The following is a 14,241-nucleotide window of genomic DNA, read 5'->3' on the forward strand; positions in this document are numbered from 1 at the left end:
CGCCAGCGCTGTCCTCCGGGGGGCTCCCGGCTGCCTCCGGCAGGCACCGCGCCGGGCGCTGCCCCGGGCGCATTGCGCTCAGCCAGCCCCGACGTCTGGGCTGCTCGGAGGACTCCTTCCGACTGACACCTGCAATCTCCTCTCAGGGCGAGCCTGTCCTCACTTGGCAGAATGTGGGTTCCTTGGGACTGTGACCTTCACCCCACCATCGCCCCACGCCACCAGCTTCTACCTTTCTGGTTTGCTTTGCTTAGAAACTCACGCGTAATAACACCCCCCCCCCACCCTCCCCACCCTGTGAAAATTAAATGTCCCAAACAGGGCTCTGGACAGCCTCTGCTCTGGTCCCCATCTGGCTCCGGTATTCGCATCAGTACTCACCGAGATTGGGGTGTCGAGCGGCGGGGTTGGCGCGTCCGGGCAGGCTGTGCAGGACCGGGCTGTCGAAGGGACCCGCGGAGGCGGCGGCGGCTGCGGCCCAAGACGCCCCCACGTCGGCCATGTAGGCGGGGTACGGGCTGGAGTAGGAGCCTGCGAAGCCGGCGCGCCCGTACTGCTCGCGCCCGGCCAGGCCCGCGCCCGCTGCCCCGCCGCCCGTGCTGTAGGCGGCGGCTTCCCGGGCCGCGGCGGCGGCGGCGGCAGCTGCCAGGGACCCGGTGGTGCCCGGGAAGGAGAAGCGCGGCGACACGGGCGGCGGGGTGTAGGCGGCTCCCTCCTGGCTCCAGACGGGGCTGCCCTGCTGGGTCCCGGGCCCAGCACCCGACGGGGCCGCGCCCGTGCTGCCGCCGGAGGTGGCTCCCGACGCGGCGCCCCCACCTCCGCCCTGGAGGTAGGACAGGCCCAGCACCGAGGAGGGCACCCGCGGCGTGGGCACATAGACCGGCGAGGACGCGGCGCCCGCACCGTGCATGAAGGCTCCGGGGCCGCCCGCCTCGTACGCCCCAGGAGGGGGCCCGTGGTTGGCGGCCATGGCCAGGCTCTGGTACATCCTCCCTGCGAGCAAGCGCTTGGCTTCTGAGTCCTCTCACTCGCGGGTCAAGGTGCAATGAGCGGAAAGAAAAATAATAATCACAAAAAAAATGTACAGGTGAGGGAAGGACTGTCACAAAAATGAAGATCAAAAAACTAAATGCTTCTTCTCAAATCCTTCAAAAATATATACGCATGGAATCCATCATTGAGCAAAAGACTTGTTTACTCAAGAAAACGCCAAATTAAAGGTTTGGTTCTTCCCGGAGATGGTGGTGAAGGGGTCGAATCCGCCCCGGGGCCTGGAGGTCAGGAGCGCCTAGGGGTGGGAGACGCCAGGCAGGGGGTCTGGACTGGGGTGTGGGAAACGGCCTTCAGGTCCGGCCAGAGCCGTCGCTGCTCGTCTTCAGGACACCGCGGCCTGGGGCGCGGGGCTCAGGCTGCCTCCTCTCCTGCTCGCTGCAGTCGCTGTCCTAGAGGGAAGAGGAAAGGGAGAGAAGTTCAGCCTGAGCTTTCAGCTTACACTTTCCCAGGCTTAGTGGCTTCTCCCGCACTGCAAACGCAGTCGCCACTCTTGGGTCCAGCTCTGGAAGCCACGCGGTTCCAAGGAAGCGGCAGTCTTTGTGTTTCGGAGGCCATGGGGGATCTGACGAGTCCTGGGGAGGGGTCCCTTGGAAATGTGGGCTTCCCGATGATTGGACATGGAATTATTGGTTGTGATCTAGGCCAACTTTTTTTTTTGTATTGATTGCCAGGAAGGATTTTCTTTTACCCTATTATTAACCATATTATCGTCCCAATACATACTTTATATATCCAAGAATTTAAGGTTTCCAGGCACTCCAGGGACCCAGGAAATTTCACTTATCTTCTCTGTCCCCCTACCTATTCCTACATTTACCTGGCCACGAGAGAACTTTACATTGCCCACGGAAGACAAAGACAAACTTTATTAAAACCCAGCAACCTAAGAAATGTTTGTTGGTAATTTTCAACTAGAGGTAGGATCTAGTAGTTTCAATGAACGACCAGTGTCTGTTACATCTCAGTGAAAAGGCTTGTGGAATCTCACACTATATACCATGGATATCACATCAGACAGGATATATGTTTCTTGCAAATAGTTACATATTTTAGAGATGTTGCAGATTGGATAGTAAGACCAAGAAAGTGAGAGGAACATAAATCGTCACTTTACAGAACTAATCACTGGCCCATTCCAATTGCACTGAATGGATTTTCCATATAGAATCATTGGTCCACCCGTGTCTGGAATCAGAACACCAAAGAGAGCGGCAAAGAACAGTCCACAGGACTTGATTATATGCTTATATGCTGTGTTTTGATTTTATCAGGCACTTTTTCTGATAAAATAAGAGCTCCCCGTTCTGAAGCACCTGTTCTGTTTAGGTCCCTTTCTCCACAACTCCACTAAGAAAAAGCGTCTCTCCTCCTTTTACAAAAGAGGGAACTGAAGCCTCGGAAAGTTTTGAAACTTGTGGAAGATCAAAGTACAGGGGAAGGGGTGGGGGAAGGGGATCTGTAGGGCTCCAGGGGTTTGAGGCCCTCCACTACACTCGTCTTTTCTCCTTCAGAGGAGGCAGCTACCCCTAACAGCGGTTTCTCTTTCATTGTAATAGTAAACTTACAAAGATATTAACTGAACTATCTACTAAATCCAGGCTTTACCACTGACTGCATGAATGACTTTAAACAGATAACTTAACTTCTTTCTCAGAGCCTCAGTTTCTTCATTTGCAAAACTGCAAATATTAAAGGTACCTGTCTTAGAGTCATGGTAAGAATTAAAAATCAATAGATATAAAGCCACTTATACAGGGTCTATTAAAAAACTTATAACAAGCACAAGAAAGTTCTACATAATTGTTGGCTATTATTATTATCACAGATTTCTAATGTATCATAAGAAAGTGCCTCAGATATAATGATAAAGATAAATGGTTATCTTTATTATTATGAAAAATTCTGGAGATGGAATCTTCTAAGTGCTTTTAACCATTTTTGCAACATCACTAATAATAACAATGAAAATAGCACTGTATTATATAGTCACTTACTGACGCATAAATATTTGCTTTCTAAACTATACAATAAATCATTGGTTTGGTGGACATTTCCTTATAGTAAGAAGTTTGGTTAGAGGGCGGATACAAAAATTTTGACCCGAGATCACCAACTTTCCCCTTTGAAAATGAAGGCAAAAAAAAAAAAAAAAAAAAAACACCAAAAAACAAAATCTAATACCTCATAGGAATTTCTGCATTTGAGTAAGTAAATACATAGGTTTATCTTAATAAAATAACCACTATTTAATTTTTAGATCAAGTAGTTGACCTATTTCATTATATTTTCTGTAATACTCAATTTCTGCAGTTCTGAAACATAACATCGTGAGTTTTTTTCTCACATAACTGCAGGAAAGGAATTTTTGTAATCCAACTTTCAATAGATGCTAACTTGCAAGTTTTGAAATGTAAACGCTAAAAATGTCATAAATCTAACATTTGTCTTACATTCTCTGTCTTTTTAAATGGCCCATGCATTGCCTCAGAATTGGACTACTGGACAATAGAAGGTGGAGAAAATAACTCTCTATAGCTTCCTGAAAAAAAAAAACCCCACCAAAATAAATTAACTATTTCCTTAAAACGACTCTTGCTTTTTTCAGTAACTGAGCGCTGGTCCAGGCGTTGGTCTGACCGCCGGCGGAGGGAGTCCAGGAGCCCCTGAGAATAGCAGAGATCTGGCCTCGCTGTGCCGGCCAGGCCTATGTCCCAGTTTTCCCTCTACTTCTGATCACTCATCCCAGTTCACCCCAAATTCACAGGCCAGACAGGAATGGCTATCTATCTGGGCGAGAGCAACCCACAGCCCTTTTCCGATCTCTTTCTGAGAGCCGGAGGATCCGGAGCGCCAGGATGTTCGCGTCCATTTACAAGTCACTCCTGCTCTTGGCGCTCAGCTCGCACCTTCGCTCTGGGCCTGCTGCGCGGAAAACTGTCACACGCGAACGCATTCAGAAGTGTGGGGGCATCACCTCGTCACCCGCAAGAAAACCTTCCCGTCTTCAACAGCCTGAAACCTGCTCCTGGCTGCCAATTCCCTTTCTGAGAAACACAGGAAAGACTTCCTCGGGCGCTTCCCCAACCTTCCCTGCTTCCCCAACCTTCCCGGCCGTGTCAGCCTTGCTACCCGATTCTCCCCGGGCCTTGGGGCCCCTCACCAACCCTGTCCTCCCAAGTGAAAGGCCCTTCATTCCCTCAACACGGTGGCAGCTCACCACTGGGGCGACCTCCTCTCCCCTGGATGACCCTGCACCCCCACGCCAGCCCAAAGCCAAGAGACACAAGATCCTGGGTCTCCTCCGCAAACGCTGGCCAGCAGAGGGACGTCACTGCTCTCCGCCCAGGCCCCGGCCCTCAGCTAGTGTCACCCAGAAACGCTGTGGATGGGTAGGGCTGCTTTGTGGGGGCGTTTAGCTCCCGGCACCCCAGTCAGAAAGGCGAGGAAGCTGGTCAGAAGGGCATAGAGACAGTCGGGGCGTTCAGCAGTCCTTTTCGACTTCAGAGCGCCTCCCTGGGGCCTCTGTCTCCCACAGCCACCGCGCGTCCTGGAATCGCAACGCGGGCGACACTCCTCGGTCGGTCGGAGCCCCTCCGCGTTCGAGCTGCCGTGTGCCTGCCCCCGGGGTCAGCGGGTCAGGGTGATTTCTCACGGCCATCATCACCACCCGGGCCCTGGCCTGCGAGGTGCAAACAAGGGCTGGAGAAACTGCACACGGGAGCGGGATTAAAACCGCTCAAGTTCATACCAAAAGAAGCCAAAAGCAACTTCAAAATATCTCTCTCTGCTTCCCCCGCCCCCCCAAATCTTACTTTGTTTTAAAGAAGCTACTAAGCCAAAGGCAGAGCAGGCTTTGGCAAATTTGGGGGAAGAAGAGTGACCAACATCTCCTTTCCACCTACTAGTTACCTCTCCGTTCCCAGGCACACCAGCGCGGGGAGCTCGCAGTGCCGCGATCGGCGGGAAAGGGCAAGGTCAGGAACGAAAAAAGCCGTACCTGCGGGGGCTGGAGCTCCCAGGAGGGCTGCGAGCGATCTCCCGGGCCCAGAAGCTTTGGCCGCGGCCGCGGCGGTTCTCGCAGCCACAGTGCCAGCAGCCTCCGAGTCCCTAACTCGCCGCCTGGGTCCCCTCGCCCCTGCGCTCCGGCTCGCCGCTGCTGACTGGCCTGTGGGAGTCACGTGCAAGGGCGGGGGGCGGGGGTGAGGCAAGACTGCAGTACCTCTGCTGGGCGTCCGGCTGCAGGGCTGTTCTAAAAACTCCCGCAGCAGGCAAAGTCCAGGCGCAGAGATCTCCTTGCCAAACGCCAAAGTGCGGCCGCCAGGGGCGCGTGGCTTCACCCACCGCCTTGGCGGAGGTCGTTTGGGTTTGCAATTTTGTCTAGGGTCAGTTTTATCAATGAACACCCCTCTCTCCCCCTCCCCCGCCCTGCCTCCCGGTGACCCGGATCAGGCTTGGCCCTATACTCTCGGCCCTAGACTCGGTGGGCAAGGGGCGGGGCTGATGGAGGGGAAGGTGACCCCCAAGCGGGTATAGGGCACTGGGTCACCAGGAGTGCCCAGCCGGCTATAGGTCTCCAGGGGGTAGTGGATGGTGAGGAACCCGCCTGGCCCGCGATTCTGGATAGGTGTAAGAAACACCAAACCTGGGACTGGCCCCTCAGATCTGAGTTCAGAGACGGGAAGCCTCCTTTTCCCCTGCTCAGCAGCTTCCTAGGTTGCAAGGCGCTGGCTCTAGCCCTCGATTTTACGTATTTATGCAAAATGTGCACCCCAGCCTCGCGAAGCTTCCCATCTCCTGCGGACTCTCCTTTCAGATCTTTCTGATTTCAGAGCAGCCTGCGGCGCCGCTACACTAATCCCAAGGACGTGGCGGGGGCGGATCGGGGGGTGGGGGAGGGGGGTGCTGGGGAGCTCCACAGTCCAGCCGGACTTCTCAGCCGAGAGGGCTCTCCCTACAGCCTCAGCCTCCTCCCTTAAGCGGGGGCGGGGAAGGTGGCTGGCCCAGGTTTGGAGTCGGCGTCAGTGCCTGGAGGCCCCAGCGCAGCGGGGCTGTGAGCCGGAGAGTCCCTCAGACAGGTCTAAAGGTTAATAGAGCAATCACAGGGCCCTATTACTGCGTAAAAATAACCCATCGATTACCGCAGCCTTCAGCTCCAGATAACAGCCGGCCGGTGGCTCTCACGCTTTCTGTTAAACCTCGCGCCCCCCCCCCCCCCCCCCCCCGCCCCGCCGCGTTTCTCTCCCTAGTGCAGACTTCGCATACCAGATTAGAGGGGTCGGGAGGGGGTCGGGATGCCACCCTGCATGAAACCTGTGCGGCTCCGAAGGAAGAGTAGGGGCGACACCGCTTCCGCAGTGGGTGATCGGATTGCCTGCCTGCGCGAGAGTAACCCCAGCGCTGAGGACGAGGCTAGGACGCGGGGGCTGATGGAAAGGAAACCCCCAAAGGAATCGTAGCCAACTCGTGGGGATTCTTAGGAAAATCCCAGAGGAAGGACTGAGCGCGGCTGCGCAGGGAATTCTCTTTCCTGAGCTCAAGGTGCGGAGGTCCAGAGGGGCCTGAGAGCCCAGCTCCCTCTTGCTGGCGCTCCGGGCGGGCGGAGCGGCAGAAGGTCTGCGCGCCGGGGGACGCCCGCGCCGACGCCGCAGCCCAAGCCGCAGCCCAAGCCGCTGCCGTGGAAGCTGGGGGCGACGGGCTTAGGGTCCTTTCTCCAGCTCCCCCAACTCCTCGCCTGAGCCTCTGCAAAATCGGGCGCTGCAGATCCCAGGCCTGAGAACTTAAGAGGGAGAGGACCTTGGGGAAAGGCAGATTCGCGAGGGCACTCAGACCTGCACACTTTCAGCTGCAGCGGAGGGGTAGGGTGCTCGCTCCCTCCGGTTTGAAAAGGGCCCCCTCATCCTCCTCGGGTGAGCGAGAGAGGCTCCAAGCCAAAGCCCTGCGTGTGGGGCCTGCGAAGGCTTCCTGGAGAGTTGAAACTCTGTCCTTGGGAGAGCGGGTAGCTGCCCCGGCCCCTCTCTCTTCTCCGTGGAGATTTGTGGCTCCAGCGCCCCTATTTTCTCCCCAAAGGCCCAGCTCCAAGGTCTCACAGCCGCGACCCTCAGAGGGCGAAAGGGGCTGACCCTGGGAACAAGGCAGTGAATTTTTCATTTTATTTTTTTAGCAACAAGCCAGGAGCTTGGGGCAGAGCATCTGGAGGAGCGGCCATCTGAGCGTCCTCACCTAAGCCAAGGACAAAGGCAGCTCCCACGAGATCTTCCTCCAGTCGTGCAGCGTGGACCGTGGACCGAGAGCGCGGGTGCTGAGGTTGGCATTAGCTGGGTGACCTGCAGGGAGCCTCCCTTCACCCCCCCCTCCCCGCCTCCCCTGCTCCAGCCTCTCGGAATTTCAGTCTTCTCCTCTGTACAGTGCTGGGGGCAATACCAGGCCCTTCTCTCCGTGGCCTGGTTATGAGAACCAGCTATTGCTGGTGAGGAACCCCGTATTCACAGCACCCACCCCCACTCCTGGCCAGGCCCCGGACAGAGCGTTCCCCACACCTCCCGCTGGCGCTCTCCTGCTGGGCTGAAGCCTGGGAGCCTTGGGTTGGAGGAAGGCGCCATGAGACGGAGACATTTGTTTCCTGTGGTGTTTTTCGCTGGTTCCAGCGCCCCTATTTTCTCCCCAAAGGCCCAGCTCAAGGACAGTCCAGAGGGTGTTTGGCGAGCAGCCGGCTCTTTGGGGTGTTTCATTTTCCCTTGCTCTCTCCCGCCTTCCTTCATGGTCTCCTCCCTCCCTTGGGGAGGCAGGAACCTCCTTGGCCGCCGCGGTGCGTTGCCAGGAGCGGGGAGCATTTCAAGGCCTCGCTGGCCCGCCGGCCTGGAGGAGGTTTATCGGTAGGTTCCCAGGCTTCTCCCTTGTTCAGGAGGCCGCCTGGAGGGGGAGGGGTTGCTCTGAGGTTCGAAGTCTTAGGCTATTTTTAAGGAGGATGTTCCTAGGCTGCTGGGCTGGGATGTGGCCCAACCCCACTCACGTCCTCTTTCTGCTTTTCTTTCCCAGGCCCCACAGGGAAATTTCAATACTGTGAAAGTCTTTGACCTCCTTTTACTAAGGGCCTGGGTGTAGTGAAGAGTCAAGTCGTGAGATTTTTAGATAAATAAGAATTACTTAGATGTACTGTAGGCTTTTTAAAAATTTCTCTCCAGGACACAAGAATAAGTTGTGTTTCCTTACTCCGTTAAGGCTCTCGGGACTTGAGCCAGTCCACACCCTAGCAGAGGTGCAGTTGTAGGCTGGACATGGTGTACAGAGAAATCTGTACCCTAATTTCCGGGGGGGGGGTGGCAGGGAAAGTTAATAAACATGGAATTTACAGTGACACTAGCAAGGGTCTCCCTCGCAGTACAGTATTCCCCGGATTTCCCGATGGGACCTGGGCAGCTTGCTTTAAGTGCCACGCCAGGTGCCACAATCTCACCTTCCGGCTGGTGAGGTCTTGGGCACCCTGCGAAAATCAGCCTTGGCTCCCACCCTACCCGAAAACCAACGTTGCCTTAAAAACACGGCCCCCAAAGTGTCATAATCGGGAACAAGAAGCCCAGACAGACCACCACAGAGGGGACCACAGAAGTCACCTCTCTTCCTGTGTAAGGAATTCCCTCCGAGATGTAGACGCTTCTTTGCGGACTTGTGCGCAAGGACTCAAGTTCAGACAAGCCAAGTGACCCGTGTGGGACGTATGCCGCTCCCGTCCCGACCCCTGGAACTTCGAATCCTCGAACCACGCCTGGGCACCACTGGCCCCATTCCACCTCCCTCTGCCACACTCGGTGCTCACTCGGGCGCGTGTGGCCCGCCCTGCCCACCCTGCCCTCCGTTCAACTCCCGGCAGGCGGAGCAGAGAGAGCCAAAGTGCTGAGCCAGGCCGGTCCGGCTGGTGGAAAAATGGAGACCGAAATAAGCTGCCTTGGACACCAGGAATTCTTTGTGGGGGCGGGGAGGCTTAGAGACCCTCGCCTCTTCCTCTTCGCCCCGGGGACCTAGCTCAGCATCCCTAGAAGCGCCCATCAGCCCTCCCCCTCCCCTGCCGGCTTTCTTGAAGAGAGAAGGCAGCAACGCTTTTTTTATTGTCTAGCTTTAAAAAAGCCGAATCTGTGTTGCAAAGTGAAGCCAGGCTCTTCCTCACAGACCTCCGCAAATGCTTCCTGGTGTTTCAGGCCCTGAGGACCAGAGTTTTTGGCACACCTCTTCACATTTATAGTCATTTCCAGATTGCAGAACACTCTCAGATTCCATTTTCTCGAGGAAACAACAACATCGCCAGAGGGAGAGAGAGGTGGTGTTACCGTCCTCGTACAAACGGAACTCCAACTCGGGGACCTAGAGAGGGTAAGACTCTTGGCCAGGTGACAACGCTTAGTTCTTTTTTCCATTCTATTTAATATCGAGTTTCCATAATGAAACACTTTTTAAATCCTCGTTTGCCTTTCAAATATTCCTAAAGTTTCTTTAAGGAGTACGTCTGGCATTTAAACATTAAAATCAATTTTAAAATAAAACAGGTTGTTCTCATAGTCTATGCGCTCGTGGGAAAGAAAAGCAAAAAGGAGTTTCCACATTTTCATTAAGTTCGGGAAGGATGCCAGAGACTTTTAAATGGGGAGGGCAAGCTCCTCAGGTTCCGAGGCACCAGCGGCCAGAACAGAAACCTAGTCTCGGCACCGGCACCCGCAAGTCCGGGATATCAGAGCGTCCTGTCCCTGGTCCCTTGCCCTGCTGCCCCACTGACTGCGGCTCATATGCCCCTCTTACTCCTCCCAGCTTGGCCCCCTCTCCCGCTCCCTCTCCTCATCCAAGGGCCTCGAACAAACAGCAACCAGGAGCTTCCAGCACCCACTACCCACTGTCCATCTGGGGCATACACTGCGGGGATGAAGCTGCCAACTCAGGAATCATCTTAGTGGTGTGGGCCCCAATTATTTCACTGGGCGGGGGTTCTCCCTTCCACGCCCCTTGGTTGCAATGCTAAAGGTGCCCAGTCCTGAGAAAGAGCATGATAAATGTTCTTGGGATATATAAAATGTTAATCTGCACCCTAGCTGGTTTTGCCCACTGGATAGAGCATCAGCCTATGGATTTTAAAGGGTCCTGGGTTCAATTCTGATCAAGGGCATGTACCTCGGTTGCAGGCTCCCTGCCCAGGTCGGGGGCATGCAGGAGGCAACCAATCAATGTGTCTCTCTCACATTAGTGTTTCTCTCTGCCTCTCCCTCGCCCTTCCACTCTCTCTAAAAATCAATGGGGAAAAAATCCCATTAAAAATGTTAATTTGCTTTATTCATAGGCCTTATGTTCTTTGGCTGGCTATACACATTTATCTGTGGTTGGTTATCCACAACTCTTTCCCCGCCCCACCCCCACCAAGGTGGCATGTAGTAGATGCTCAATAAATGTATGCTGAGTGGTTGACATTACAAAAGGTATTGCTAATAGCATCTGTCGGGGTTGGAGAGAGTTGGAGAATGGAACATCCCCTCAACAGGAAATCTGTTCCCAGGTGCACAGATGCCTAGCATCACCACCATTTCTCAAAGTAGGATGCTGGGGCCCAGGGCAGATATGGAGAAAGTGTCCTAGTCTGTGTCAGTTCAGCCACTTGGCCAGTGTGCAAATCTCCCACCTAAATTTTGGCTGTCCCTAAGGAAACCAGCGCCCTGGGCTCTGGGCTCTGCAGGAAGAAGGACATTTTCTCCACTGCTTTTCAGAGAGAGTGAAAGCGAGAGCGGAGTAGGAGAGAGAAACATGGATTTGAGAGAGGCCCCTGGATTGGCTGCCTCCTGCAAGTGTCCCCACCAGGGGCCAGAGCAAACCTGAAACCCAGGCTTGTGCCCTTCAGTGAGCAGTCTGATGCTCTAACCACTGAACAACACCATCCAGGTCCCAGTGTGCAGGGTTTTGGAAGTCATGTTCAGCTAGAGAACCCGAGTTGGCACCCAGGCAGTGGGGATCAGCGAGGGAGGCCAAAGGGCTCCTCGGGGACAAAGATGGACAAAAGTCGCCAGATGCACAGTCTCCCCCTGGCATGGAGGGCCCAGACCCATAAATCCTGAGAAGGTGGAGAGACCCAGTCAGACACCAGGACCAAAAATACTTGGGGGGATGGCGATGGAAAGAGACAGAAAGGAGAAAAAGGGGGAGACCGAGGAAGACAAGCAGAGGGGAGGCCGGAGAAAATACTTGGGAGCAACGGAGCGAGTGTGAGACAGGCCTGAGAATACCAGAGAGGGGACAGGACTCATTCATTCATTTATTCATTCATTCTATATTTATTGAACACTTACGCTGAGATTCAGCAAGGAGGAAAAAGAAAAGGCTGCCGCGGGCAGCTTATATTCTATAAGAGGAAGATGAACAGCGAATAATTCAAATATATAGTGGTAAATGGTGGAGTGTTACGGGGCGGGGGGTGGGGGGGGGGGACATCAGGCATGGACAGGCAGAGAGAGCAGAGAGGAACCAACCTCAGGCCCAGAGAAAAAAGACGAGATAGGAGTCAAGAGACCTGGAGACAGAAATAGAGAATCTAGACTCCGAGAGAGGGGAAAGCAAGCGAGAGAAATGGGAGGTAAAGGATTGGAGTAGAGGGCACCGGACAAGGGCGTGGTGGATCCATGGAGAGTCGAGGGCCCCCTGCCCCCACCGCCAGGCTCCGGGGAGGGCAGGGATGGCGATGGGGACCCTGGCGGTTGGAGCTCTGCCAGTCTCCTGACTCGAGACGTGCATATTGTGTATGGGGGGAGGGGGGCCTTGTGGGGCCACCAGAGACGTGGCGTTCCCAGCGCCAACTCGGCCGCTTCCGCACCCGCCGCCGCCTCCCCCGCGGCCTCGGCACCCTTCCCCTGGCCGCGGAGCCGCGGTGACCCGGCGTTGGAGAAGCCGCCCAGGCAGGCGCCGAGGCTTGACGCAGCCAAGTGGGAGACAGGAAAATGTCACGGAAGCGCGAAGCCCAAGTGCGAAAACAGCGTCTCTCGCCGAAAGCCTTGCCGGGCGGGGGTGGGGGCGGGGGGGGGGGCGCAGCGGAAAGACAAGGACTACGGGCGGGAGGAGGCTGCTGGAGGCTTCGGGAGCTGCGGTCCTTCAAGGCAGTGAGCGCCCACTCCAGCCAGGCCTGGGCTTCCCAGGAATGGACAGTAACATCGCCTCACATGCCCCCCCCGCCCCCCCCCCCCCCATTACAGCAGGGGCCCTAGAGGGTGGGCTGCCTTTTCCCTAACACCCATCATGCTTGAAGGTAGTTATTGTTGGGAAATAATTAGTTTCTTGCAACAGTAGAAGGAGGAGGGAAGAGGCATGGTGCTACCCATGGCTAAACCGACCTATTTGAGTGAATACAAGGACTGGAAGATCCCTGGCATTGCATTTCTTTTGAACTCTTTTCAACTTTATATATATATATATATATATATATATATATATATATATATATTTACTGATTTCAGAGAGGAAGGGAGAGGGAGAGAGAGATAGAAACATCAATGATGAGAGAGAATCATTGATCGGCTGCCTCCTCCACGCCCCATCCTGGGGATCGTGCCGCGACCCAGGCATGTGCCCTGACCGAGAATCAAACAGTGACGTCCTGGCTCATAGGTCCAGGACCACCCAGCTGGGCCTCTATTCACCTTTTCTCCACAATCACCGTGTATCTGTGTGTTTGGTTGAAAGACAAGGACGTGCTACCTTGAAAATTTGCTTTCTTCCACAGCCCTGTCCCTCTGCAGCTAAATGCTAATGAACAGCAAATTGTCAAATTGCAAGGAGCTGCAGGAGAACAACCAAGAAGCAAAGGGTCTGAGCGAGACGGAATAATCAGCACCTAGATGACGGGGAGCTGGCAGGATTTCCCTTATGGAGGTGCAGAGCTAGCCCCAGGGTGTGGGCTAACCTTGTCCGGTCCTTCCTCCCCTATCTCATATCCCCTCAGCACAGGGGCTGGCCTTTCCCCTGTGAGAGGCAGAATCTCCCCTCACCCATGAGGTCTCTGCAGTGCCCAGTTCCAGTAGCCCACAGTGGGCTCGAGGGTGGGGTGGAGAGCTCAGAGCAGAGAGTATAAGACAACGTCTTATCAGTGAAGAGTGATCATTTTGCCAATCACCAAGTGAGAAATTTGTCTGCTCCACTTTAAAAGCCCTAAATTCTCATCCCTCTCCCCCCTTTTTTCTCTCTTCTCCTCTCCTCTCCTCTCCTCTCCTCTCCTCTCCTCTCCTCTCCTCTCTTCTTTCTCTCTCTCTCCCTCCCCTCCCCTCCCCTCCCCTTTCTTCCACATGGCATTTTTGTCAGTAACTCTGACAACTTCATCTCAAACTCTGTACGTAGCTGCTTAGCAAATGTATTACATGGAATAAGAGCATTTCTGGTATCTTTAAACCCTGCAGTTTTATTCATAATGGCCCCAAACTGTGAACCACACATATGATCCTCAACAGGAAAATGGAAAACCAGATAAGGTACATCCATACAGGGGAACACTAATCAGGAACGAAAAAGAAAGAACTACAAACACACCCAACAACATGAATGAATCTCAAATGCACTGCAGCTGCATGCAAGAGGCCAGACTCAAAATTCTAAAGGAACCCAGGTATATGACATTCTCATGTGGGGACAGAAAACAGATCAGTGGTTGCTGGTGCAAAGGGTTAGGGACGAGGCAACTGCACAGAGGGAGGAGGAAATTTTGTGCATTGTTGGAACTATTCCATGTCTTGCTTGTGGTGGTGGTTACATCATTGGTGTATTTGTCAAAACTCATAGAACTGTACACTAAAAAGGGTGAATTTACTGTATGTAAATTTCACCTTCATAAATCAGACTTCTAAAAAAGCAGGAGGAAAAGAAAGTATGGCTGGGGCAAGATAAGAGCATCAGTCAGTTCTCTCTCTCTCTCTCTCTCTCTCTCTCTCTCTCACACACACACACACACACACACACACACACACACACAACTTGCCCATCCCCAGTCTTTAGGGAGACTCCACATCCCTGGTACATGTTTGACTCCCACCTAAAATACTTCAGAAGAATGATTTATTTACAAAAGAAATCTTCGCATCACTTTAAAAAGGATCCAGCCCAGTCCACTGCGTGGCTCAGTGTTTGAGCATCGACCTATGAACCAGAAGGTCATGGGTTTGATCCCTAGCCAGGGCACAT

At 54.1% G+C, this 14,241-nt stretch overlaps 1 protein-coding gene across 4 annotated transcripts in view; it reads right to left on the reverse strand.

Annotated features, from left to right (window-relative positions):
- Window positions 1–14,241, reverse strand: part of GATA4 (GATA binding protein 4) — an 84,902-nt gene that overhangs the window by 52,446 nt on the left and 18,215 nt on the right. For 2 of the 4 annotated variants that reach the window (XM_070415493.1, XM_070415489.1), the window contains exons 1-2: window positions 5,051–5,137; window positions 382–1,442 (exon numbers count right to left, since the gene is read on the reverse strand). In XM_070415493.1, the coding sequence (XP_070271594.1) occupies window positions 382–988 (607 nt within the window). In that variant the 5' untranslated portion in view covers window positions 989–1,442; window positions 5,051–5,137. Of the gene's footprint in view, window positions 1–381; window positions 1,443–5,050; window positions 5,138–14,241 lie in introns of those variants that run through there. The other 2 variants (XM_070415490.1, XM_070415491.1) reach the window with 1 other exon arrangement.

Source organism: Myotis yumanensis, unplaced genomic scaffold (assembly GCF_028538775.1).
Source record: "Myotis yumanensis isolate MYYU_CA2020_CCGP unplaced genomic scaffold, mMyoYum1.0.hap1 SCAF_5, whole genome shotgun sequence".
Lineage (NCBI taxonomy): Eukaryota > Metazoa > Chordata > Mammalia > Chiroptera > Vespertilionidae > Myotis > Myotis yumanensis.